The following is a 26,860-nucleotide window of genomic DNA, read 5'->3' on the forward strand; positions in this document are numbered from 1 at the left end:
TCGTCGTTATTTATCATATTTTGGTCTTTTGGCTTGACGCTCGTCGTGCTTCGAGTACAAATCAACTTATAACCGGCGGGTTTTTTATGATTGTCGCCTCTTTTGCATTTGTTGTTTCTTTCTTTTTGCATCTTGTATGCTCACATAATATTATTGACAGGGTGCACAGACCCACTGTTGTCAAGCAAGACATTGCGGCCGTAAACTAGCCACACCGCGCAATGTTTTTACCTACCGATCAACCCATTCAGCCTCGACGCAAACTTACTCGTTCCGGCGAACAGCTTAAACGCAACGCTGCATGTTTGCCATGCCGTCGCCGTCGGATCAAGTGCGATGCCGGAAAGCCTCATTGTTCATCTTGCGAAAAGAGCTACAATTTCCTGAGGAGGTCCCAGCCAGACGATGAGAGGGATGATGGGGGGATACGATGCTGGTACAATACAGAAGTGGATGAGCAGCCAGTGATTAGTGTAAAGAGAAAGAAAACAGATGATGGCAATGAAGACAATCCGAAAGATGAGATGATTAAAAAGCTTGAGGCGAAAGTCGGTAGGTCTGGTCGCCTTTTCCCAAGATCGAGCTATGCTGACGGTACTGCTATAAAGTTGAACTACAGAAAGCCTTGGCCGCGGCTCCGGCTCAAACTTTAGAGACACGGTGCAGTGGAACTTCTGATAATAGTAGCATTGGGCAGTCTACCAAGGGCTCGCGTCCGGAAGTATTAGCCAATCCGACTGAATCTTTGGAGTTTGACGGGAACAACCATGTCCCTTCGTATAACGCGTCATCTCAGTGTGCAACTGTATACAACAAACATCTTTCCAAGGATTTGTTTGAAACTCAGGCTGTCAACAGAAAAACAGCCTTGAAAAGCTCGGCTGAAAAGTACGCAGGTAGCGCTGATAAGTCGCCGCCGAAGAATGATACAGTAGATGGAGAAGCTGGAAGTATTGGACAGCCATTATTAGAGCTTCTTTGGCCAGGGTGGCCCTCAACCCTTCCTATGCCTTGTATGTCTTCCCTTTCTCTTGCAGTGTGTGCCACTCATCTACACTCGCTGATGTCGTTCTTAGCTACCGTTGAACATATGTAAGCTTCTTTCGCGAAACGCAGAAACCATGGATGCTGACATGCAATAAAGGGTTGACACGTTTTTCTCCTCTGTGTCATCCATTCCCCAAATCCTCAACCGTACAGAATTCCTCCGTCGTCTCGCACTCCTCCCCTCCCATCCTGAGTTTCCTCACCGTGCATTACTCCATGCGATCTGCGCCGCTTCCGCTCGCTTCTCGGCTGCGGTCACCACCCGATCTATCCCTGATATGATCATTAAAATGGACATTGACGCAAAGACAGCTAACGGCAAGGGCTGTTGGGAAGATATCAAGGACGAAACATGCTTCGCAGAGAGAAATGCTAGGTACGCAATGAGGTTTCTGGATTATCACCATGTTAGTGGCAGAGGATTGCTAGACATCTGTCAGGCCATGGTGAGCCCTATTCCTCGTTCGATTTTATGCATGTCGCATATTCAAACTTGTTAAACAGCTCATCATTGGCCATTGGTGCCAAAATAACGCCCGGTACGTACCGCTACCTCTATTCCAGTCCCTTTTTGCCCCTACTGACCTTTCTTCTCTAAGCTGGATGGACGCATGGGTCCTTATTGGTGACGCTATACGACTCGCGAGCTGCCTTGGACTCACATCCTTCGTCCCTCGCCCTTCGCAATGTTCTCCACAATTACGTCAGGTCATCCTTGATACTCCCAGGGACGACGCCGAACGGGAGGAGAGGGCGGCAACGGTATGGATGGCGTTATGCTATGAGAATGCACTGATGTGTTCGAGTGGATGGTCAGGGTCGATGATAGTTGATGATTTGGTAAGTAATAATATTCCATCTCATTGTTATCTGTAACAGATAAGACGATGAGAGCTTACAAATATTTGTAGACAATGCCTCTGCCCGCATCTAGGATTGATCGAGAGAAAGGGGTACGTCTATCTATCATATAATTCGAAACCCTCAGACTGACCATCATGGGCAGGGGCCTATACCTTTAAACCCACAAAATTACCACTCTCCTGATATATACACTCAGTAAGCTTCTTATCTCTGGATCATGTCCTTATACATCAGATCTGACCGTCCTCAAGTCATCCAGTCGCAGATGGCTTCGTAATGCTCTGTAAAGGTAAATGAATAGCCCATATTTCAAGCCCAAGCCCTCCCATCACAGCTGTTGACATTCCCATCCCTCCTATAGCCAAGATTCTTATGGGGCGAGTTGCACGTTTCGTCAGACGATGCCGCAGGATGTCACTCGATGAGAAGCAGACAGCCAAGAATCTTCCAGAATTTGAAGCTCTTGACCGCGATTTAAATCTTTTCCTGTACGTTTTAAACGTTTCTTTAGTGATTGCGCCGTTGTTCATGAGTGGTTGAACAGAGCCAACTTTCCACCATCGTTGAGAGACCCTGTGCAGTACATGACAGGCCACTCAAAAGTACTCGATGCAGATCTAATCGTTAGTGTTTCTTTCCCCCCATGGGCTAGCAATTACTAAATTGTCGCATCTTTTATCACATCGTCATGTAGAGCGCGCATCTCGTCCCTCACATTGCAGCCATTCATCTACACGAGCCATTTGCAGATATCGCCGACCCGAATTGCCCTTCGGCCCGCCGACTTTTGGATGCTGCGCAAGCCTGCCTCAACGTCCTTTATCAGATGTCGAATTTGAGTGCACCTATATTCTATAGTTTGACAGCCATTTCTTCTTGTAAGCTCAACTCTTGCGACTCTTGTGATCGGAAATTATAAGGCGGCGTAATGAGAGGTAAGCTCACTTGAGAATCAAACAGGGTTCTTTTATACTGGCGCAAAAACATTGATCCTATTCTACCAACACGCCCTCGAGAATAGCAATTTCCAGGATGCGCTTACGCATCACCAAGCAATCACTGCATTCAGAAATGTCCTCATTGCTCTTGCTCCCGGCAACGCTCTGGCCTCTCGTTACGATACGATGCTTAAAATGATGATGTCCTCCATCGAAGAAGAGGTGCTTGGGCAATCCATCGTTCTGTATCATCATCTCCCAAGCAACAAACACTCTACCCAGACTTCTAATTCCTCCTCTGATTCCTCGCCTTTATCAAGCACTTCATCTAACCCTTCTTTTGGACCCCTCACACCGGCAGAGCCTCCCGAAGACACCTACTTGCCCGCTTTAGTATCGTGTTTGCATCCCGAAGCCATGTTCTACTTGGAACATATTCAGAAGAAGTTCTTGGAGCGGTGCAAAAACCCTTCGGAATATGAACGGCGCACGGCTTTTCCGGCTAACGACATAGGTAGGAGCAAGTCTATGGGCAGAAGCAAGGAAGGAGCTAGAAAAGGAGAGGGAGTGAGAAGTTTCCATGAGATTTTGGATATAAAGAGAGGCTGGGTTGGCGGGCGTAAGAAAGCTAGGATTTTCGAGCCTGGGGTCGGCGCCAAAGCTGATGATAGTGGAGGCCTAATGGACTTGGGAAATATATCCAGTCCGAGCCAATGGCTTAACAGAGATCAACCAGCCATGGGACTACGAGCGAATGATAGGAGCGGGAGTCTCTTTTATGATTTTTCATTTTCACCATTCAACACATCCTTTCCCAACGACGATACTTTCGCTCTTGATCCCTTATCTTCCACATCCAATTTCTCTCTGCAAAACGATATGGCACTAACCTTGCCCAATCTTCAGTGTACCCAGGCGACTTTACAGAACTGGTTAGAAGTGATGCCGTCAATGATGTCTACTGTTGCTTTTAATTCCAGCTCCGGATTTGGTCCTCGTCACTCTGGCACGCATTGCGGTTCTGGCTATATAAGTGAAGAAACAGACGACAAGACTGGGTCCACGACATGAGGCTTTGATCATGACCATATACCCCGGCCCTTTTAGGGAAATGGTTTTGTGAGCTCTGGAATGTCAACCGTGGAAGGGAATTTACTTTGTTTGGGTTGTGACGTCTTTGGAATAAAAATTTTGTATCATGTGGATACACACATTCATTTATTGTATATTTATGATTCTTATATCGGGAAAAGAACAGACTGATAATATCTCTTTCTGGATCAAAGGCTGTATTCATCTTGCGCGCGATGTATAATTCTCCTCTTGACCTCTTAAATTTTACATCACTGGTCATCGAATCACCCTATCAAACCTACCCATTGTCCTCGAAAGGCTAATTCCATCTCCGGGTCCCGATAAAAGTTATTCAGAGGAGGGGGGGAGGTCAAATTCCACTCGTACAAACGATATTCTCACATCTACTATACGCCGTGTCACAATGGTTTCATTATTGCTTCACACCTTCATTCACCTTGCAACCTGATCATGCTGACCTGAAGTCTTCATAAAATCAATGGCTTATCGTGATCGAAAAGTCCTGCATACGCTGTACATGAGCGAGTAGCAAGGACTCACATAGGTCTACAAACAAGATCGATAAATGCAGTGCTGAACGCAAGCTGCATCTAATGACGTACATATACAACATGTACTTACTAACACGCACAAAAATGCACGTACAAATCTATCCTTAGGGAAAAAAAACAACGACATATGCAAACATCCGATGGTCACAACCCATTATCTGCGCCACATGGAATCGGTCTCAAACAGAAGACTCCTTAGGCCTTCTCAAGTTTTCCTCACTCAACATTATATCTCCTTTTTCATCGCTATCGCTCTCCACCCTTCTTACGCCAATCGAAGGAATGTCTTTTTCTTGATGATCCGGCTTGGCTGATGTTTCTGTTTCCACTTTGATTCCCAGAGGGGGAGAGGGGGAAGAGGATGGGGAGGGAGAGGGAGAGGGTAAGCGCATTGACATTGTATTGTCGCGGTGCCGTTTTTGTAAAAGGGGGTGATGGCGGCTCGAATACGACAGAGGTTGGGGATGTAAAGGCAAGGGATGGTGAGGAGAAGTTGAGACAGTTGGACCGAACGTGACTGTCGCCCGGCGTTGTGGATGATGTCTGCTTCGCCTGAGCAGTGGTGCGAGAAAGTTTAGCGAGTCTTGTTTTGCTCCCTGACTGTCCCCCTTCTTTCCTCCCTCTGTCTCATCCTCGTTGTCCTTCCCGTTATCTCGTTCATCGCCACCAGATAGCTGCTCTCCGTTCACATCCCTGGAGCCAACCCCAACCATCACGCCTCCATCAGGCGCTCTCTCAGCTTGGGCTTGGGCTTGGGCTCTTTTTCCCTCCCCTCCCCCTCCTCTTTCTTCAACAATGTCATTCTCACTGCCACCACCCCCGTGCTTGACCCTTTCTTTTGATGTTGGATCTTCTCCAACGCCTGGAGGCCTCACGGCTGGTTGTCCGATAGCGAGTGGGATGCCCATCGCATGTTTGAGCTTTTCGGAGACGGCTTGATGTTTCTTAGTTTTGACTGAACCGCAATAGATAAGAACTGCAGCTCTATTGAACGAATCAGACAAACCAGAAGTGTCTTCTCAGGAGAGGATCGGCGTTGAACTCACCCGATACCGCACAAAAATGAGAGCGGAATAAGACTCCCAGTTGTCCAAGCTGGCCTTATATGCCAATCTAAGTTCAAGGAAGTCAGAAAAGGTCTCAATCTGGCGCGAGGGCAAATCCGATTCAATAAGAATCTTCACTCACTCATTCCCCACATACATCCGCAAAGTATACATTGGAAAAATGAGTTGCCGTCCATCAACTACGACACCAGTTTACATCAGCACCCATCCCATTTTGACGACACATTTGGCCGATGAAGGAGAGGACAAGGGATGGGTAGAAGACGCACGATAGTGTTCCAAAGGGCCCAGCGAATAGGGAATGCACGATGTGTAGCAGTAGCATGTGGTTTATACCACGTTTGACTGAGAGCAAACTTCTCTTGATGATGTCTCAACTTTGCTGTCTCTTTTTCGTCCAATACCTATTTACCGGTTTAAGTCAGCACTAATTTCAAAAGTCCACATTCACGATATTCCGCTAGTCGTGAGAAGAGGGGAGGGGAGACGCAGACGAGAGAAAGACAGATTGACGTACATGGATGTAACCGGGTATATCTTGCGGATCGGGTAAGTCGTTCTCATCCTCGATAGGAGGTAGACCCATTTTTTCTCGCCGCCTTTCCGCTCTACGTTTAAGAGTCCAGATCACCGACATTCCTAATCATTCGGTTAGCATGCTCGTCCTCGATTTCGTGACACCACGAGGTCGAGAAAGCAAAAGGTACAGGTGAAAGTGGGCAAGTCGGCAAGGAGGAAGGGAAGATCAAAAGGGTCCAAAAACAATGACTCACGATACGTATCAACCACTCGCCAGGGTATTAACCCCACCCCCGTCACAGTAAACAACCCATTCTCGACCTGACTTGATATCTCCACCCACACATCCTGCCTATATTTACTACTTGTTGGTATCCAGCCCAACAAGAACAGCACAATCGCCGCTCCCCAAAACACGACCGCGAACCCATAAATGGCAGTGAGAAATCCCATAGGCGTTTTGACGAACGTCCAGAGACCTTGGAGGGCGAGCAGGATTTTTTGGCGGGTAGAAGTGGAGAGGACGGATTTGATGTGTTTGTCAAAGAGGGTGGAACGGCGAAGAGAGATCGTGGAAGCGGTGGGAGAGGAAGTAAGGGAAGTGGGTTTAGTTGGGAGGGGGAGTGACGTGGTAGATGAAGGAATTAATTGTTTTGTAGCAAAGGCGGAAGGTAAGGATTGGATGGTGGAGTCTTGTGGTTGGAATTCAGGCTCTTCTTCCATGATACTCAAAGGATGCGCCCCACCCCAGCTTGCCGGTGCTGTCACCGGAAGCGTATCATCTTCAGCGGCTAAGGCTGTTGATTCAGAGGCACTTTTACCAGGGACAAATCGTGATAGAGAAAGGGTGCGTCTCCTTGAGCGGGTAGTATTAGATCGCCGTCGAGTAACGGTGGCAGTGCTATTTAGTAATCTGTAATAGTTTTTAGCAACGTAAAAGGGAGTGAGATAGACACGAGACGAGACTTACCCCACATCCTCATCGCTAGGCGTCGAAGGTAACTGCACCTCTGGTCGCCGCGTCCACAACTGCGGTAGGTACGGCACCATCACCGAATTGCACATATTTTGCAAATGATTCACTATTCCCATTAGCTATACTCTTTTTTTGTCGTAACAAGATCACCTACCTGTCGAGACCTGCGGATCAACGACATCCAGAACACCCACCAACTCATCTCCAAGCTCTACATCCCCATCTCTCCCTTCCATCTCATACCCTACTGGTCCAGGACTACTTGCTCGCCGTTCACGTCGTCTCCTGTGGGGATATGTGGCTGATTGGCTGGCCGTGGATACACTTCTTTGCCGCCCACCGGGAACGGGGGAGGAAGGAGGATGTGCGGGGTTTGTATCTGTGGAACTCATGCCGAGCTCTATATCGTGCGACCACTGTCTTCGAGCACCTCTTTTACCAGCTCTTGCACCCTGTGCCACCGCCGGATAATCTTTTTCTTCTAGTTGTACATACTTGGCGGAATCAGGGAGACAGACACTAACAGTATGTGCTCGCCGTCTCTTTGAGCTCGTCCTTGTCGTGCTTGCCCCAGTTGTAACATGAGGACCCGGAGTGGATGGTACATTGGCTTGGGATGATTTGGGTAGAATGGTGCCGGTCGGTAAAGCTGATCGGAGATCATCAAGGCAAGCGGCGGTTACGGGTGGAACGATTGTGACTTTTCTTCTTGGTCGTTGCTTCCCATTCCCCTCTGTGCTAGTTGATGGGCTATCGCCATTCCCAGAGCCCGTACCTTGTGACGCCTCGTTTGATGATGGATTGTTACTAATCGGTGCCGTGGGGTGATTTAGAGGTATGGCGGCCGAGTTGGAGGAGGATGTGGATGACTGGCGGCGGGCTGAGAACATGTCGGATATCGGGAGTTTGTTAGCGTATGGGCATGCCGTATCTTCTGTGTGGGTCGATGTGGTTAGGCCAGTAAAAAGTTTGTATTGGCGTGCGAGTGGCGGCCGGTTCTTTACTGCTCTTGAGACTGTAGAGCGATGTAAGTTTGTTAGAAAAACGGTGAGTAGTACAAAGGGCGCTGCGATATATCAAGGATCGCCATGATGCGCAACATGGCCGATTCAGGAAAAAGGAAGCGGCGCCTGATGTCAATAACAAGAGCAAAGTGGATTGTAATCCTGGATTAGTTGCCATTTTACTTATGTATTAGTCTTAAGTTGTAATGGTTCTTTCTCCCGCGTTCTGGGAAGAAGCAAAAGAAAATCGAGATATAAGATTTCCCTTTCTCTTCCATTCCCCTCCTCTCTTATATTATTCCATCTTTCTGCATCCACCACCGCACAGACCCTTGTGGCAATCCAGTCAACCGACGACATGTACTACGGATAATGTTCTGGAACAGGGCACGGACCATTCCTCCACGCGACTTACATCGCCCCCTTTACGCGTCACATCTCGCGCACCGACCCCTTGTTTCAAATTGAATGGGTCATAAAGATGGCCGCCTGGCTGGCGAAAAGGCATTATTGTTACCGGGTGGTTGACTGGAATATGATTATTCTTTCTTCCTACCTTCTATACGCTCCCTTCCGTCCTATCATCCCTTTCTTCCTACCCCCCGCCATATACCCTGAGTCAGCTTTTACTCACTATTGACCTACCTAACACTTCCCAGCACAGACCACCACACCTCCTTTCCCGAACATACTTCAGCCTCTCGTCTTGAGGAAACCTCCTTCCTCACTCTTAAGCGCGGCCGCGTCGCCTGGTCCTTAAAACCCACTCAACTCCTTATCCTTCCCTTCCTCACCCATCATGACTTCCCTATTTCGCTCTAGAAAAGATAAGGCAAACAAGACGCTTCCGGCCACTTCATCTAAGAGTGCACGAGCAACAACACCCAACGGGAAAGACCAAGTGAAGTTCAGCGAGTTTGGCACCGTGGCTAATATTACGCCTAGGTTGGTATTGGTCTCTCCAAAATACTTCATCGCATACTCGTGTCGTGCGCTGACAACATCAAAAGAACAATGCCAGCGAAGCACAGCCAGCCACTCACACCTCCAGAGTCTCCATATGGTACATCAGCACCTCTCCTTCCGCCCAAGTACTCGTTCTGCCCAACCCAAGTGCCGTTGCATGTGAATACACTCAACTCTGTAGATTCATTCAATTATTCCGCCGATGATGTAACGGGCTTAAAGGCATATGGATTCTTGGCCGGAGTGGGCAGTCGGATAACACTTGGATTGCAAGAGGTTGGATGGGTGATTAAGAATGTCGGGGATGAGTTGGAGCAAAGAGGTAGGTTATAAAACTTCTGACGCATACTGACGGATGCAAGGTTTGACGACGCCTTTACTATTCTCCAACCAAGCTCTTGAACTGAATCAAACAAGAACCAGAATGCTCATACAGTCTTTCATTGAAACCCTTTCGTATGTCCACCCCTGAACTATCAATGATCACGAACACATAATAAGCTAACCCAAACTAGACCCAACGACCGCATGCGAGCACGCCAAAACGCTTTCATCCACGATATTCGTTTTGCCAAAGAGCATGAACTGGCATGGTTTTTGCGTTGGGCTTTGAGCAGGATCACGAGAGTGAAAGAAGGCACAAAAATGATCTGTCATGGTGTTATGGAATGGGAAGTGTATGAAGAATGGCGAGGTCGGGAAAGAGGTGAGCCTCGTAAACACAACCCAGCTGACGATGTAGCTGCCAACTACCCCGCCGATGCTTTCCCATTTCTTGCCCAACTTGTCCCACCAGACGTGTATAACCTTATCCTCACACCACTTTTCCATCTTCTCTCGCGATTCGCTGCCCATTCCCATCTTTCAGGCCTCACCCCGCATGCTCTCTCGTCCCTCTTTGCGCCTCTTCTCTTTGATACCCCGACCTCCACTACTGCCCTTACATCCCACGCCATTTTTGTTCGTTCCGCATGTGCTACTGAACACCTACTACTAGCTTCTATCCGATCTTCAGGTACTGCCGGGACACTTGTAACCGACCTTCCTTTCCGTCTCAAAGAATGGGTCGCTGGATACCCTTCCATGGTCGTTTCTGACGCCGATCTCGCTCGAGGAGCGCCTCGTAGAGGCTCTAGAATAATAAGATGTGAACGGGCCAGCCGGACGGTAAGAGCCTATACAAAGGATCTGTTGCCCCATGTGGAAAGCTGGATTGGGGAGGTGCCAGATGGAGAGAAATGGGAAGCGTGGGAGAGAATAATGTGGAAAGCCAGACGAGGATCTGTGGCAAGGCCTAAACCCAGTTCTGCGTGGAAACGCAGGTTGGCAGTGAAGAATATCCCTACGCCGCCTACTCGCCCAAACGATCTCTCTCACTCTGTGTCGTACGGTGTGGCTCTCCGCCCTGCGTCGATCATGTCGGGCGTATCGTGCACGGATATAAATAAAGGGAGAGATGAAGAGGAAGAGGCTAGGTATGGCAGTTTGGCGGGGAAGGAATGGAGCATGTTCGAAGAAGGCGGATTCGATGCGCCAACCGAGGAAAAACGGGAAGATATTGACACGAGGTTGCAGTTCGATCTGAATGAGAGTGCAAAGCTAGTAAGTGGTTGTCATCGTCTATCTCACGAATCTCCTTTGTTAATAACATCATTCAATCATAGAACATAGCAGAAAAACGCCAAACAATGGATTGGAACGAATTCGCAGGCCCTTCAGGTGGTTTCAACCGTAACGATCCGTTTTTGGACGTCTCCCTCTCCTTTTCCCCACCGATATCATCATCCATCGCATCCTGGCCAGAAGAACGGGACCAACTCGCCAAACGTCTCCATAAAGCCCAAAAAGACGCCGTTCCATTCCATTACGATACTTTACCCGTCTTTGGGAAGGATGTACCTTTTCATGGCGACGATGATTGGATGAGTTTAGGCGGAAGAGCAGGAGGAGTGGAGCAGGTGGACGGAAAAGGAGTGGTGTATGTGGAAGAAGCGTGGGTTGATGTGTGGGCGGATTTGATGCTTGGAGCTGGATGGGTAGATAGGGAGGAGTTGACGTTTAGGGAGGCTAATTGGGCCATTGTATGTTTTGTGCTCTTTCTCAATCATGACCATACATGCTGAATGATCCTTACCTCGAATACGTCTAATAGGTGGAATATAAAGCTAAGCCGTCAAAGGTGGACTCGGATGTGATTCTTGACCCGATGACAGATCCACGAACGAGCGGGTTGTACATTCTTTACGAAGAACGTGTTCCTCTAGTACGCCACCATAATCTCCTTCTTTCTTGTCTCAATAGTGAAGAACGATATTGACTGTATGGATAGGATTACCAACTGGCGATAGCCGATCCGAAACAAAAGAAATCATTCACCTCATCCTTCTTCTTCCCCAAATCGAAAAAACGCGCCCCCCTACCCCATCGTCTCTAACCCGTCCCACCTCTGGGAACGGTTCCGGCTCTACTCCAAAACCAGGTGACGCTGTAGCTCGGAGCTGGCAAGACAGCGATTTCGAGCGTATGCTCCTCCACCGCCAAGGGACCAAAAAAGTCAGTCTCAGTAAGAGCCGGAACGATCAACCACATAGTACCGTGTGGCATTTGTTCGCCGATCCAGATCCGTACCCTGTTTTCCCCCTTCCCTCTAGGTCTCAAACCGCAGCAGGGGGTTCACCGATGAAGTCACCATCAAAAATGAGAGGAAGTGGGGAGAGGGAAATTTTCTTTTCGGCTGGCGTAATGAGTTTTGGGAGGGTGAAGAGTTTTGAAAAGGCTAATAGTAGCCAGCGTCAGAATCGAAACCAGAAATTATTTCCTGGGAATAGTTGTGGCGGTAGCAACGCTATCCCAACGGAAAGTTCCGGTTTTCTATTGAAAAGTTCTAGTAAAAAGAAGGAAAAGGAGAAGGAGAAGAAGAGGCAGAAAGAGCAGGATGTGGAGTTTGAGCTGCATAGTGCGAGCGGGATAAGTAATGCCGAAACAAATCCGAGGGATGGTCAGGATCTAGGTGGAGTAGCTGGTGGGAGTGGGAGTGGGAAGGGGAAACGGCAGGAAGAAAAGTGGATGGGTGAGTCTTTCCTTCCCTTCCCTTGCTCATTTGCCCTTTTACGGGTTATGGCACAAGTTGGCGAAAGCAAAATGCAAAATGCGAATGCTGATTGCATTATTTTTGTTGGGGGGAGAATAGATATCTTGGTTGCGGATAAACGAAGGATGTCGGAACAGGATGCGCCCCCTCATGTACTGGAAAGTAAACAAACTGCGTTGCGTCCTAATGTCATTGCCAACGCCAATACCGACGTCAATAATCACGGAGCGGCTTCGTATGTTTTCGCTCCTGCTCTGGAGCCTCATGCCGTTCCTTCGCGACCTATATCTTACGAAAATCACCAACCCATATCTGAACCTCAGTTTCAGGGTCACACCCAACCGCCCATACCAACACCAACATCGACGTCCACATCTCCGCCACAATCAACATCAGTAATAACTTCGACATCGTCAAATTCTTCACTCCTGCTCTCAGAAGAGGATGGAACACCTACTCCACGAGCTAGCTACAGACTTTCCGCGAGTCAACGATCTATAAGACTCAAATCCGTGCCTTCTGTTGTTGACACCGATCAATCTTATCTCGAGGAACGAAGAGGAGGGGTAGGATCTCTTGAGCGGGAAGGGGTCGACTTGAGTCCTAGCTCGGCATACGTTACAGCTCCGACAACTACCACCGAGGAGCTGTCCACCGATGTCTCTCCAAACAAATTCCCTGTACCAGCCGGACACGAGCACGGACAGTATCCGCCCCCAGGGCCAGAAAAAAATGGCCCATCATCCTTTGACATCCCCCTCCAAATCCGTGCACCTACACCACGGAGGGAGAGGGATACGATTCACGGAATTGTGGCGCAGTATGCCGAGAGCCACAGCGATATCGTTAATGAAGGAACAGTAAGTCAAGGTAGTCGAGGGACGTATGATACCCACCTGGATGAGACGAAACGTGTGGACTCAGCCAGACCGAGTTTTTATGGAGGGACGATGGATAACGAGGCAGGACAGTATAATGGTTTCCTCGGAGAGCGCGATGGAGATGGGGATCGCGAGACAGACAGGGACGGAGAGACCGAAACCGAGGGGGAAGGGGAAGGTGACGAAGTCCTAAGGCCACCGGCGCCAGAGATGATATTTGACCTCACCCCCGGGAGAGAACCTTCACCTGCGAGGTATAAGCATGGGGAGCCTTTACATTTTGGTATGTCTCGAATTAAGCTTTGAATGATCTATTCGTCCTTGCTTGATTGATGTTTAATTGAATTTTCCAGTTGGGGAAGAGCCAGAGGAAGAGGAACCGTATTGATCAATCTTATTGGCGAAGTCGGGAGAGGGATGTAACCATAACCATGGCTGCGGGAGTCAGGATGTGTGCTTGGATGAATGGGATGAGAGGGAGAATGTTAATCTATGTACACAGTACGTAGTAGTTGGTATTATTATGGGCTTGTATAGAGACTCTTGAATCTTCGTTGGGACTGTGAGTTCTGATATGGCGACGTGCGTTGGTTGTCGGCTAATAAATGGGAGTTCGGGGACTGACAAAGTGCGTCACCGCCAGGGAATGGGATTCCAGTATTCGGAATGCACTCCCGTTCATATCGACTCGTTCCATTTCCTCAAAGATACAGCCTCCTCTTGATCTCCTTGCTTCATCAATGCATAGGCCATGCATCCCGTGTATTCCATGTAGATGTATAGAAGCGAAAAGCATGCATATGGATCTATAAACGGTTGCACAATTGAGCGCCTGGCGGTGATTGAGAGACGAAATTGAGCGCGCAAATGGGCGCCGGCCGAAAATAATTAAAAAAGTAACAACCACGAGTGACCATTTTTCTCGCACCTCGAAACAGCATCATCTACATTCCATTTCCTTTGATCCCAACATCATTCATTGGCAAGAGAGCAATAAGTAGAGTGCTGCTTTTCACAGCATAGGTCTAGATTGAGGTGAGTCTCATTTGTTTTCGCCGTAAATTGCAGTTCCGGAAGTTTGGCGTTTTTGCGCCGAAAAGACGTCAAGGTGATTGCAACTTGGAATACAAAGTATACTTTCACCCAAGACGTCAAAACGTCGAAGCAGGCAGCTGGATAGGTGACCTGCCTCCTCCTTAGAGTACATTTGACCAGGTGGCACGATTATTGGCAGGATGCGCAGGGATGCTATTATTTGGTAGGGCAAAAAGCTCGCTGGCTGGACGGTTTTTTTCGGCTTTGTATGGATCGCTCGCCGTTGGAAGTTGTCACCGACGCTATAACCTGCAAATTCATTTTTCTTCATTCTCTCCTACATTTCAATCATTAACCAAAAAATACTCTTGGCTTACTCTTTCTTCTTCACCAGAGCATCCACCCATCTCATATACCCATACAATACATCTTTTGATCATATCACCGATCCGCAGAAGAACTCGGGAACCTAAAAAAAATGTCATCAGACTCATCGTCATCACAAGTCCCTCGATTCCATGTCCACCCGCATGGCGCACACCTCGACCACCCTGCACCTCCAATTCAGGCTGGAGAATCATCTTTGGCGCTTGAAGAAGAGGAAGAGCATGATTATGAGAGTTTACCGGTGGGAAGTGGTTGGGCTGTCAACATGGCGGCAGGCGCGATGGTGAGTTAGATCTTTTTGAATTGCTGGTCGCAAGAAGGCACAATAATTGTGCTCAATGAGATTTGAGCGCTGATGTCAAATAGGCTGGTATATCTGAGCATTCTGCCATCTTTCCTATAGATTCTATCAAGGTATGTCTTTTTTGCATTCATCGTTGTAAAATCACTAATGTACTCTCAAAGACGCGAATGCAAATTCTCGCTCCCGTCTTGCATCCTGTCACCGGCACCACCTCCGCCACCATCACTGGCACCATTGCCCCCCAACTCAACACCATTTCCCAACACGTCCGCTCCATTTCTACCACTGAAGGTCTCCGTTCCCTTTGGCGAGGTGTCGCCAGTGTTATCCTCGGCGCCGGACCGGCGCACGCGGCGCATTTTGGAATGTACGAATTTGTGAGGGAGATTAGTGGCGGGAGGAACGATGGATGGCAGGGTGTAATGGGCACTGCTGTGGCTGGAGCTGCTGCCACCGTCTCTAGCGATGCTTTGATGAACCCGTTTGACGGTTAGTCTCAGATCTTTAAAAAAGTGATAAATATTGACAATATTGGAATCTCATTTAGTAATCAAACAACGTATGCAGATCGCCAATTCACCTTACAGCAATGTCCTCCATTGCGCGCGCACCGTTTACGCCCGCGAAGGTCTCACCGCATTCTACGTCTCTTATCCTACCACACTCACCATGTCCGTCCCCTTTACCGCCGTTCAATTCTCCGCATACGAATACCTGAAAACGCTACTTAACCCTTCCGGCTCCTACTCCCCTTCTACGCACGTCATTGCTGGCGGTATAGCGGGTGGTCTCGCAGCAGCCGTGACGACGCCGTTGGATGTGGCTAAGACGCTGCTTCAAACGAGGGGGAGCAGTGCTGATGAGCGGATAAGAGGTGCAAGGGGGATGGGGGAGGCGCTGAGGATTATCTGGGAGAGGGATGGATGGAAGGGTTTGAGAAGGGGGATGGCGCCCAGGGTTTTGACCGTAGCGCCGAGCACGGCTATCAGTTGGATGAGTTATGAGTTCTTTAGTGAGTTCTCTATGTCCTATAATCCTTAACTTTCTTCCCCATTTTGAATCATTTTGAATCGTGGATGAGTATACTGACAAGATCACCAACAGAGGTCCTTATAAGACAACATGGTTCCTTACCCGAGACCGGTCAATCGCTCTAAGCCTTAAGCCTTTATAACCTCACGAACCAAGTTTATCTTGGCGAGTTTCTGCTATGTTGTGATTTTATTGTTATATCCCCGACTAATCGGGTCTCGCAATGGTCTATCGTATCAGTACCAACATTAGGATGCCTCTTGATCATGCGACTCGAGTAGATATAGGAGGAGAGAAGGGAGAAGGTGTGGGTGTGTATAATTAAATCAGCATTACAGTAAATCGTTAATGACAATAACAGTGGGAGTGGGAAGAGGAAGTGGGAGGGAAGGGAATCAGAGAGAAAGAAGAGGCATAAATTCATTTTTCATCTTATTATCGCCTTTCTGTTTTGTGCAAGTTTTGAGGATAAAACTGTATGTAATGAAAGAAATTTGCATTCAACTTTTGAATTTCTACCAGACCTGATAACGCTGCATTTGGACTGTCCTTTTGGTGTCTTTAATATGTCTGGTTCTTAAACGGCGATATTCAATCACAATCAATGACCAGCAGCCAATTGAGTGATAATGCCAGAGTGAGGCTGCCGACAAAAAAGCTACGAGTCAAAGAACATTCAACGAGCTCAACAGGTGTCACCCTTTGTCTTTCCTAGGTATGTAAAACGATAAGGGATGTCTCCTTTATGCGCATCTCCTACCTTATAGAAGGGTTGACTGCAAATGTGAACTGGTGATAATATACATATCCTTCGATTTACACATGCGGCATTTTCCCACCTTGCACCGTCCCTGCAAGCACAAAATCTTCGATCCAAATAACTAAGAAGGAGACACAGAAGACCCGTTCGAAATGTCATCACTAACTCTCCCTAAACCTTCATGTAACCAGATTCATCCCTCTGTCTCCCCGCCTCACTGGGCATCATCTCGGCAACGCCCCGCCTCCCTCCCCCTCGCCCCTTCTCTTTGCCCCTCCGCTCTTCCTCGCACACACCTTATCCCCCTCCCTTCGTCCCCCCTCCGTCAATCTCTAGTCCCTGCTCTACCCCTACCTCTTTCAAGCATCGGCGTACCCGCTACAGCCAACATTCCCGACATGCCTCTTCCACCGCCTCTCAGCCAGAATCACACCCATAATCAGAGTCTCGACGAAGCTCCATGGAGTTTTAACCTTACGTCCAGGATGGGCGCACCGGCGAGCGCTATCGTTCATATTCCCCCTGCACCGCCAAACACTCTCCTTGCAGCCAGTTCAGCCGGTATGGAGACCGTCTCGCCCGGAATCGGAAGGTTTTCGTTAGGCGACTGGGCACCGAGCAGTGTTAAGGATCTCAAAAGCCTCGCGAGAAGTTTGGAGGGTAGTACCATCAAGCCGGTGTCGATACCTTTTGCTCTTGGAAACGATGATCCCGCAAACGATGGAGAAGTCGAGCTGCTAGAGAACCATCAGGGGAGTTTCGAATTCGAGAGGAAGATGAGAGAAATTGAACGAGAGTTGAGAGAACAACCGCTTTCAATTGCGACGCCTTCTCGTGGGTCCCAAGGATCGATGACTATCAGAGCTGGGCCCCTAATGGGAAGAAGAGTCAGGAACAACAATGGTTTGAGCCGGGGGATCGACGAAGTTGATGTGGAATGGTGTTTCCTCTGTGGCAAAGAAGGACAGAGAGGCGGGATGGAGTTGAAGAGCATGGATGGTGATGGTTGGCAATGGTTTTGCCAGAGCTGCAGTTAAAAGTAATGTAACGTCTAGAATTCTGCGAGTTTGTTTAGTACCAGTACCAATAACTGTGGATTTTAGCTCTGCCCTTGTCCTCTGTATTGTCATATATACATGCTGATAATGCCATGAGAACTCGCCTCAATGTTTGGGCGCTCGATTAGTGATCCTCCATCTTGACTAAACCCCGCATTCTCAGCGCCTTCATCCTGGCCTCTACCTCTCTATCACCTGGTGTCTGGCCACCATTACTGTATAGGTCTTGGAGCAAACGGTCGATATCGGGAGTGACAACGTAGTTTTTGTGGACATCTCCGAGGACGATGGCGGATTTTTGTTTGGCGTCGAGGTGTACTAGCTGTTGCACAAAGGTAGCGGGGACACCAGGATTGACCTGTAATTTAGAGTTTTAACATTCATACAGGTGAAGAGAAAGCGGAAATGACTTACATCCATGACAATGTCTTTACCCATGACAATTTTGACTTTACCCGACTTCATAACCACCATTGTACCAACCCTACCCTCCGGCGTAGGTTCCACAACGTTCTTCTTTGCCCTTAGCTGTGCGGCTGTGGGCTTGATGTCAGGCTTGACGTCGCCATCCGGGTTCGTAAGATCTACAGGACCGGCGGGGTTGAACTTGGGGAAGAGGTGAGGGAATTGGAAGATGAACAGCTTGTTCTCTGGGGGGTCATTTCCGTCCACAGAGATGAAGTCGCCCTTTAAATCCTCTTCCTCATCCTCACTCTCTGACTCGCTCAAGTCGACTGCTTGGGCGGCATTGACTTCTTCGACCTCAGGTTCGTCGATCCCGCCTGTTTGCATGAAGTTCCGCACTCTTCGTCCTCGCTCGTCTCGATCTTGTTCCTCATCACCCGACATCATCGCATCGTCATCTCTCTCCCTCTGTCTTGGGGACATGGGCTCATCCTTGACTCCATTACGACCATCATCTCTGTGCTTTCCCGTATCCTTCTTTGCTGCTCGTCTCTTAACATCCTTCTTGTTCTTCTCTCCCTTGGCCTTTCCTTGGGTAAGTTTCCGATCACGATAAATGCTAGTGGGTGCCGATTCAGACATGGTGGACACCATGTCAATGTCGATGGGTCGCATGGATGGGAAACCATCTTCTTCGGAATGATCAGAGTAGATTTCGGCGTCAGAGGCGTAGTCAGTAGTACGAGGGGCTGGAGCGGCAGCGGTAAACCGTCTTGAAGCTAATCCATGACATTAGCAAGCCATATCAAAGCTTTGTAAGACACGCTCACAGGACGCAGCAGGTCGCGGTCCACCAAACACGCCAGCAGCAATGGATGTTGAAACGACTGCCCCTCCTCGACCTCGACCTCGGGTACCCCCACCGCGTCCACGGCCATTCATACCTCCTCTCCCCGGTGGCTGAACTACAGGGGCAGGTTCCTGGGCAGATATCAGTCACGACTTCCTTTAATTATGTTGTTAGCTTACAGTTCGAGTTTCAGCTTCCCTAAAATAGTAGTCAGCCTTATATTCCTGCAATATAAAGTAAGACGAAAATTACGTTTTCACCCGTCTAATAGGCACTTTGGGCTTAAATTTCATCCTCTGGATACCGCCTGCAGGCGCACCCTCACCACTAGGCCCAGCAGAAGGACCAGGTGTGCTCCTTGCCGAGGGAGGGGCGCTACTTTCTGAAACAGTGGTTGAGCGGTTCGTCTGCATGGCCGCCGAGACAAGCGTGGGAGGATGCTGATCGGACATTGCTGGAAGGGATTGGGCGAGTGTCTGAGGCGGCGAGTCTTGTTTAGCTGTCCAAAAAGCGTCGAACAGTATCTGTTTTCGTCAAAAGCCAGCCAAAATCGTGGTCGTGTAGTAGTCACGTGATGAGAAGATGTTTTGTAATCCAATTAGAAATTCAGTTGTGTGATGTTATTAGGGAGAGCGGTGATTCAATGTCCCCGCCGAGGCGATGACGCTGGCTCTTCCGACGACTTATTCGTTTTCTATAACTTCATTCTGTTCCCCCTTTCAATTACGTTTCTCGCCACCAATCTCATATACCTCAAAACGAGCTACAAATATTCACCCAGAATGCCTACTGATCTTCCATACGCTGCCGAAGCCGAATCTTCCCTTTCCCCGGACGAGCTTGAAGTTCTCAGGCGACAATATTACAGGGAAATTGAGCAAGGACATGTTACCATCCAAAGCAAGTTCAACTATGGTAAGTCTCTTCTAAATACAGTATTAAGGAAAGGTTCTGACTGCATTCAGGTTGGGGCCTCATAAAATCTCCTAGTCCTGAACTTGAAACCGAAGGTGTAAAACTTTTACAAGGTTCGTGTTGTCTCGTTTCAAGTCCATGTCAGACGCCCAACTGATGATCTCTGTCAGAAATCTATTCTGCTTCTCCTGATCATCGTCGTGAATGTACATACTATATTGCCGTTGGCTACTATAAGCTTCGCAACTACGCCTATGCTCGCAAATTCAACAATCTCTTACTATCAGTTGAGCCCGGAAATATGCAAGCGCAGAGCTTGAGTACGTTGATCGAGAATGCTGTGAAAAGGGATGGGCTCGTCGGTAAGTTTCGTGATAAAGTTCCTTGTGGGGTATGCGCTAACGTTTGGCCAGGTATCGGAATGATTACGGGCGCTGTGGCGGTTGTTGGATTGATCGCGGGGTCTGTCTGGAAGCGCTCCAGAAGGTAGACCATAACCACTAGGATCTTCAGTATCAAAATGTGTATGATTACAACGTCTCAGCAGACAAGCTGAGCAATGCATTTGTATATCACTAGGGCAGTGATTCATTGTCTTAGCAACTGGATTGGTCAAGCGATTAGTGGGGCAGACGTCCCATAGGAGTGTCATTGCCCATCATGTCGCTGGGTTGTGCGAAACTGGGGGATGATGCATATCTTGATATACCCAAAGGGACAGCTACTAATATTTCGATTCACTCAGTTGGCCCTAGGTTAAACGGCCGATCCTTCACATAAGTAGAATACGGCGTACGCATAGCCAGCTGAGGGCTATTTTTATGAACCTATAATACATCAGTCGGTAATACGATGGATGGCGTTGTTGTGTTACGTAACTGACGTAGATATCCGCCCACGCCGGCTATAAAATAATTAAGTGGACAACAAGAAGTTATAATTATCAGCTCGGCCGGCTAATAAAAGTATCTGTTTTGTGACCTTGCTACACTTGGCTAACGAGACCCTTCGCCAAAATATTCACCAATGACTTTCGCTTACCTTGCAAGCTCAAATAACCAATTATTGTCGCGTTTGGGATCTTATCATTGCTTATGAAACTTATCTCGGAAAGGCTGATCGAGAGAGTAGGATTTGAGAACAAATCTCTATAACGAATGAAAGCTCTCCTGGGAAAGGGGCAACTTGAACGCAGTTAGGTTGGCTGCGTGCTGATTGCGTCCCTTGGCGTCGAACTCGGGATGAAGTGACTTTGAATAATCAAAGTCTACTTTGCAACCCCAAACACGTTTTCACTTGGAGCATGAACCCAAAATGCACTGTCTATGTGCATAGACCGTAGTCAATGTGTACTAGTGTATATATGTGTAGATCAATAATAATAACTGCGTGGGCAAATATAGTACTTTTTCACAGTTCGTCCATTCCTCAGACCGAGGTCGTTGTTAGTTACGTAATAGCGAGCAAAAACAGTCGCCATCACCGTTCTCTGTGGTTATCGTCATTCTTTTCTTTTTAACTTGCTTCGTCTCCACACACGTGCGTTGTCTTTCCAAGTCCCTCCAAGGCGATCCAAGACATCCCAGGAACTGAGCTATTTTGCTCTGTGTAGCATGAAGGGGGGCACACACATGCGCAAGGTCGATCGATAAGGAGGGAGCCCATCGGTCCGCCGGATTCATCACACAAACCGTTCTGCTCTTGTCGTGTGAGCGTATGATGTGAGTACAGAAATGGTTATTTATCACCACTTGTTAGTACTGAATGATATCAGCTTTTCAATTCCAAACGTGAAGAGATTTGCCGAGCATATCTTTTAAGCAAAGTAGTAGACAACCAGCTTGTGCATCTTTTCGTCGAACAGTTGCATCTTTAAAAGCTTGTTTTCAATGACATTTGGCTTTTATTTGACCTGCTTGGAACTATTTTGTCCCGCTACTACGATCAAAGGATGAAAACTCTCGTAGTTGAGTCAAGTGTGAACAATGTCAGGAGTCATGGGAACTTCGGAACATCAGCTCGTGCGTTCTGGTTCTTGGGGCATTGTTTCCAAGCTACGGGGTGGTATTAGTTTTTTAATACCCAAGAAATAAGCTCGTAATAATTCCATACAGCGGAAGGCTATCAACGCACGTTCCATATCCCCGATATACTTCTTCGATCGCACCGAATACCCGCGTCTACTGCACGGCCAAGTGATACAACGCCAGTTAACTTCTGGCCCTGTTAGCCTGGTCTCGCGACAAACGGTCGTTATCAAAGTACGCCATTCGAATTGCCACCCGATAATGGCCTACCATTGTAAGTGGCTCACGCGAATGTCGGAACAGAACACACGAGCGCAAGACCACAAACACCATTTGATACATATACTGTCTACTACTTCACACCAGCCGGAGAAGGGTTTGGTTCTGCTCTGGAAATGATACCCGCACCTCCGTACTCGACTGAAAACTCTATTCCATCTCCTACAGTTCCATATATCTCGCTTGGTCGTCCAGCAAGGTACGGGTTCAACCTACTACTATACCAACCATAGCTTATTGACTGAATAGTACCACTCCTCGATCACGAGCGATTCTTTCCACCTTTCCAAACCACACTACCATGCCCCCACCATCCTCCATTCCCAACGCCAACAGCCGAAAGCGCAAAATCCTCCCAATGACGCGCTCGCAAGACAGCACTCCTTCCTCTCCTGCATTAAGCGAATCGTCATCTTTGGTATCGGATGATGGCGACGGAGAATATGCCCCTGAGTCTGTTCGTCCCATTAGGAAGGCGAAAAGGCCTCGTGACAACGATTTCAAGTTGAACTCCGGTGGACGTTCGGGCGCGACGACAAACAGTCATGGCAATAGCAATGGAGCGACAGGAAAGAATTGTAAAGTGAAGGGCAAAGACATGTCCCGCGAGCAGTTGCGCAAGGTGAACCACTCGTTGATCGAGAGAAGGCGGAGGGAGAAGATCAACGCGGCACTGAATGAGCTGAGAAGGATGGTACCGAGCTTGGGAGAGAACGGTGGAAAAGGTGGCGAGTTCAAACTTGAAGTAAGCATTGAAAATGAAATTAAAGTGTAACGGGCTGACAGTTTGATAGGTATTGGAGAAGACTGTAGAGCACATGAAGGACTTGAAGGGACGACTGGAAGACTTGGAACGAGGGGCTGCGGCATCAGCCAACAACTCTTCCTGCGAATCAAACGCTCGCGGCAAGGATAGGGAAACGGAACTCGAAGTGGAGAGCCGAAGTCGAAGCAAGACATCGACTTACCCTTCTCCCTCTCCCGATAGACAACAATTTTCAAACTCACCCCCACCTGATCCGAACGAAACAGATGTAGAGTCCAACTTGCCACCTCCTTACACGCTCGCTAGCCGAGCTCGCGCTCGTTCTCGTGCCCATGCGTCCTCTTTGCCGTCTACTTCCGCTTGCATTTCCGCCTCCAATCGTGGCACAACGACGAGTCAAGAATCCAAATCCCCGTCTTTCTGGTCTGGCCAAACACAAGAACAGGTCACAGAAAATTTGCATGGGCAAAGAGGGTACCAGCCACTCCCCAGTACCCGGCCGAAGCCCCCAACCAGCACTTCTAACCCCATATTTCTTCCTTTCCCTTCACCCTCTCCAACCTCGCCCTTTCTCCATCCCAATGCCAGTTTCAACACCAATCCTAACGCAGATACGCTGAACAACTCTTCCGCGGCGGGATCAATGATGTCTGGAGAGAATGAGGGCCGCGGTTTTGGTCCCAACTACAACTCTTCAGCCTCCGTCAATGGCAGCGTGCAAGGTGCTGCAGAGGCTCGCAATACTCATCCAAGCCCGTTTTTGCCACCTATACCTAATATGAGCTTGTTCAGTATAATGAGCCTTGAGAATTCACCAGTGGATACGTTTCGACAGGCTTGTATGGAAGGATTCGGAGGTGCGGGAAAAAGCGGTTCATTTTCACCGCCAGAGTTGAATCTTGAGGATACTTCTCAAACGGCGCGCCGTAGCTCATTTGCAGAGCCAAGAGGTGCGCTGGACGTAGGAATGAGTACTATGAACACAGACGTAAAGGAACGTCGGCATGATACGAACGATAAGTCCACATCCATTGACAGTGACAAAAATAGAAATAAGCATCAAGACGACGTCACTACCAAGGCTGGCGCTAATACCAATGCCAACACTGAGATGCTACCCGAAGAAGCTGCGAACTTGCTCCTAGCATTTTCGTCTCCTGAGACATTACGCCCATTGGGTGACGTGCCGGTCGTCCCCCTTGCTGGACAAGGGTATGGACAGGGGCAAGGGCAAATCAGAAGGACGGTGGAAGAATTTAGTCTTGATTCAGGAGCGGCACTTGGATCTGAATCTGGATCGGGTTTGGGAGCAGTAAGAGCAATAAAAACTGGGAAGGGAAGGGAAGTTTCATCGGTGAAGATGATGGGATCGACATCGAAAGATCGCCTGGTTGTGGGGAAGAGTGTAAGGGACATGCTCAAGTTGACATGAATGACGGCGGATCTGTTATATAAATAAGTTATAAATAGTTTTTTTTTGGTTGTATAGAAAAGATGGTGAAGATGAAATTCGAATTGTTTCCCTCTCAGCATGGTGATGTACGTCTTCGTACTGGGAATTTTTGTCTTGCGCAGGAAAGACTTTACAAAATTGCGTAGTTGGGCATACTCGAAACAACCTCTGTTGGAAATGCTGTTATAGCCCAGGATCACTGAGGGAACAAACCGTGGTTCGGTGTGGGCAGATATAGTGACTCTCCCGGTTTGAAGAACAAACCGGTACGACAATCTAGTTGCCGCTTGCCAAAGAGGTAGCGGCATTAGCAGTAGCAAGTGCCCTCAGGTTCGGTTTCTTTTTCAGGCTTGGTAACCCATCTCTGGAGACGTATTCGTCACCTTTCCAGCCCTGCCGAAGCGCCAGTCCACTTGCATGCTCTTGCGAACCTCTCGCTGATCGCCTCAACAACCCTTCGCCTTCCAATCTTCCTCTGTACCGCTAACACCCACCCAAACAAAGGGTAAACATAAACGACAGCGATAACGACTGGATGAACGTCCACTGTTACCATGGTTCAACCGCCGTACTGGTTAATAAAGTGAGTAATCCCAATCGCTCTGTACATGTCGTGCTCGAGGCAGGAGGTCACATGTACCTAGATAATCCTGAAGTGAGTTTTAGATTGTTGGACGAAGCGATTCGGGCTTTGGCAAAGGTGCTTTAAGGCACATTAAATGAGAGACGAGATGCTTTGAGTTTGATGGGCTATCGGCGTAGATGAAAACAAGAATGTGTATGTAGCGTATGGCATTTTCAGGTATGACGGATGCGGTCGACTAATACCTATTTAAGGCTCTTACGTAAGCTAACCAAATCTCATCCGTCGCTTATTTGTTTTGGTTCTTCGTCGGAAGCCGTCGGCGGAGGGGAAAAATCACGTGACCGAGCCGCGTCTTCCCCACCCCCCATCTCAACAATATACGGCATTCCATATTCAACGCTTTGCGAGCAAGGATACAAAAGGAAGAAAAGAAATACGTCACTAACCCGTTCTGTTTTGACCATAATTTCTCGGAGGCCCCAAAGAATTCAATAGAAGTATACACCCATCGTGAAGTATACTATAGAAACACAAAGGACGTGACGGTTTTGGAAACGAGAAAAGCGATGCCACCACATGGGCATCGTCCGGTGAGTTTAACTCTTCCTTTCCTAATATCTCACAAGACACAAGGTTAAATAGCCATTTGATACTGACAAAAAATGACGTGGTTCAAGGCCAGCCCACCGAATCGGTCACAAACATCTTCACCAATCCGTCCGGCACCCAATGCACCGTATCACCCCCCAGCGGATACGTCCACGTATAGGGACTTGCTGTTGTTTGAGGAGCGGCTGAAGAGCAATGCTGAGATGTTAAGACGGAGAAGACGGCGGTATAGCAGTGCGTTTCTCATAAAGTGTTGTGGGAGGTGAAAGGCAAAGCTAAAGTCTGTGATATCAGTCTTCATGTGGAGCTTTCTGCTTGTATTGGTTGGCATGGGACACATGTTGTTCTGGCATCCCCCAGAGGTACGTTTTCCACGTTGTATGGTACTATTTGGGCATTGTTATTGATGTTTTAATCAGAGTATTCTAATGTTGAGAGCTTTGGAAGCTAGCGTGGCGGTGGTCTCGATCACGCTGGTGTTATTCTTTGCCAGTGGCATGTACGAAGAGAAGATTCGGTACGCCACTAGGTGAGTTTGATTCTTACATCACTTACATCACAAGTACTTGGTAAAATCGATGCTGAACGTGACTGTGCAGCTATATCAATCACTCCAACAAATCACTTCGACCACTAAATCTTCACCTCAACATGCGCCGACCTCCTCGTTTCCCTCTCTCTATCCCATTCTTCCCTTCCTCCAATCGCAATTCCTCTCCTATCTCCCCCATCTCTCCATCATTACATAAACCCTTTCTCAGTCCTAAATCCTTTCCTTCCTCTCTCCCTTCTGGCAAAGGTGCAGGAGGCGGCATCCGACGCGTCTCCAACACGCCCAATGTCATGGCCCAAATTCCACCCTCCACTAACCCCAGAGGCGAACTCATCTTCTCCTCTCGCGTAGACCGAACGTTTAGAGAGGGGTATGAGCGGTATCGCGCTGCGTTTGAGCGGAGAAGGGAGGAGAAGGCGAGAGAAGAGGCGAAGCGTGCGAGGCGGGGGTGGGGGTGGATTTTTAAGAGGCAAGGATCGCCGACGGTGGTGTCTAGAGGGGCGAGTCCGAGTCCAGGCCTTGGGGGACAAGGGATTAAGAGAGAGGCGAGAGAGAAGGGAACACCGTCGCCGGCTGGGACACCGAAATCGACAATAAGGGGGGTTGGGATGGCAAAAAGAAGCTTGAGTCCCAGTGGATTAGGGGAGAAGACATAACTTTCATGTATCAATCATTGTGTTACACTTTGTCCGATGTAATAGTAGTAGTAGTGAACTCTGTTTCGCCCATAGATAAGATCATGGCGAGTGTCGAGTCTCGTACTGATTTTGCAGCTTAATTTGCCACCCATCACCACATCGGTGCTAACCGACGGCTCTCTCTTTTATGTGCTATAGCGATTT

At 48.4% G+C, this 26,860-nt stretch overlaps 8 protein-coding genes across 8 annotated transcripts; 6 read left to right on the forward strand and 2 right to left on the reverse strand.

The window, feature by feature from the left end:
• The first annotated feature begins 111 nt into the window (after positions 1-111).
• Positions 112-4,159, forward strand: CNE00410 (expressed protein). Its single transcript, XM_024657143.1, has 13 exons — positions 112-552; positions 609-1,013; positions 1,077-1,092; positions 1,145-1,493; positions 1,552-1,586; positions 1,647-1,887; positions 1,959-2,000; positions 2,054-2,106; positions 2,163-2,200; positions 2,273-2,399; positions 2,456-2,534; positions 2,606-2,789; positions 2,872-4,159. Exons 1-13 carry the CDS (start codon positions 222-224, stop codon positions 3,918-3,920), a joined length of 2,949 nt encoding a protein of 982 aa, XP_024512951.1. The 5' UTR covers positions 112-221; the 3' UTR covers positions 3,921-4,159.
• Positions 4,160-4,424: 265 nt separating this feature from the next.
• CNE00420 (conserved hypothetical protein) lies at positions 4,425-8,186 on the reverse strand. Its single transcript, XM_024657144.1, has 8 exons — positions 7,212-8,186; positions 7,052-7,163; positions 6,336-6,994; positions 6,080-6,201; positions 5,832-5,966; positions 5,684-5,741; positions 5,542-5,608; positions 4,425-5,479 (listed from the first exon to the last, which is right to left on the reverse strand). Exons 1-8 carry the CDS (start codon positions 7,945-7,947, stop codon positions 4,675-4,677), a joined length of 2,694 nt encoding a protein of 897 aa, XP_024512956.1. The 5' UTR covers positions 7,948-8,186; the 3' UTR covers positions 4,425-4,674.
• Positions 8,187-8,353: 167 nt separating this feature from the next.
• Positions 8,354-13,805, forward strand: CNE00430 (expressed protein). Its single transcript, XM_024657145.1, has 11 exons — positions 8,354-9,006; positions 9,072-9,349; positions 9,390-9,483; positions 9,543-9,733; positions 9,770-10,629; positions 10,692-11,108; positions 11,180-11,290; positions 11,357-12,097; positions 12,218-13,282; positions 13,353-13,561; positions 13,612-13,805. The coding sequence occupies exons 1-8, from the start codon at positions 8,861-8,863 to the stop codon at positions 11,459-11,461; spliced, it is 2,202 nt and encodes a 733-aa protein (XP_024512826.1). The 5' UTR covers positions 8,354-8,860; the 3' UTR covers positions 11,462-12,097; positions 12,218-13,282; positions 13,353-13,561; positions 13,612-13,805.
• A 127-nt stretch (positions 13,806-13,932) lies between these two features.
• On the forward strand, positions 13,933-16,137 carry CNE00440 (carrier, putative). The gene is made up of 6 exons (XM_024657146.1): positions 13,933-14,034; positions 14,429-14,704; positions 14,788-14,835; positions 14,887-15,214; positions 15,273-15,737; positions 15,830-16,137. Exons 2-6 carry the CDS (start codon positions 14,513-14,515, stop codon positions 15,880-15,882), a joined length of 1,086 nt encoding a protein of 361 aa, XP_024512952.1. The 5' UTR covers positions 13,933-14,034; positions 14,429-14,512; the 3' UTR covers positions 15,883-16,137.
• A 704-nt stretch (positions 16,138-16,841) lies between these two features.
• On the reverse strand, positions 16,842-19,331 carry CNE00450 (conserved hypothetical protein). The gene is made up of 5 exons (XM_570749.2): positions 19,083-19,331; positions 19,010-19,028; positions 18,811-18,961; positions 17,990-18,759; positions 16,842-17,933 (listed from the first exon to the last, which is right to left on the reverse strand). The coding sequence occupies exons 1-5, from the start codon at positions 19,280-19,282 to the stop codon at positions 17,700-17,702; spliced, it is 1,374 nt and encodes a 457-aa protein (XP_570749.1). The 5' UTR covers positions 19,283-19,331; the 3' UTR covers positions 16,842-17,699.
• A 175-nt stretch (positions 19,332-19,506) lies between these two features.
• On the forward strand, positions 19,507-20,448 carry CNE00460 (mitochondrial fission-related protein, putative). The gene is made up of 4 exons (XM_024657147.1): positions 19,507-19,745; positions 19,796-19,858; positions 19,916-20,107; positions 20,159-20,448. The coding sequence occupies exons 1-4, from the start codon at positions 19,613-19,615 to the stop codon at positions 20,233-20,235; spliced, it is 465 nt and encodes a 154-aa protein (XP_024512828.1). The 5' UTR covers positions 19,507-19,612; the 3' UTR covers positions 20,236-20,448.
• Positions 20,449-21,298: 850 nt separating this feature from the next.
• CNE00470 (conserved hypothetical protein) lies at positions 21,299-24,339 on the forward strand. The gene is made up of 4 exons (XM_024657148.1): positions 21,299-21,466; positions 21,520-22,250; positions 22,301-22,796; positions 22,846-24,339. The coding sequence occupies exons 2-4, from the start codon at positions 22,168-22,170 to the stop codon at positions 24,247-24,249; spliced, it is 1,983 nt and encodes a 660-aa protein (XP_024512953.1). The 5' UTR covers positions 21,299-21,466; positions 21,520-22,167; the 3' UTR covers positions 24,250-24,339.
• A 923-nt stretch (positions 24,340-25,262) lies between these two features.
• CNE00480 (expressed protein) lies at positions 25,263-26,721 on the forward strand. The gene is made up of 5 exons (XM_571112.2): positions 25,263-25,446; positions 25,534-25,699; positions 25,760-25,827; positions 25,885-25,994; positions 26,065-26,721. Exons 1-5 carry the CDS (start codon positions 25,423-25,425, stop codon positions 26,672-26,674), a joined length of 978 nt encoding a protein of 325 aa, XP_571112.1. The 5' UTR covers positions 25,263-25,422; the 3' UTR covers positions 26,675-26,721.
• The last annotated feature ends 139 nt before the right edge of the window (positions 26,722-26,860 follow it).

Source organism: Cryptococcus neoformans (genome assembly GCF_000091045.1).
Source record: "Cryptococcus neoformans var. neoformans JEC21 chromosome 5 sequence".
In the NCBI taxonomy this organism is placed as follows: Eukaryota; Fungi; Basidiomycota; class Tremellomycetes; order Tremellales; family Cryptococcaceae; genus Cryptococcus; species Cryptococcus deneoformans.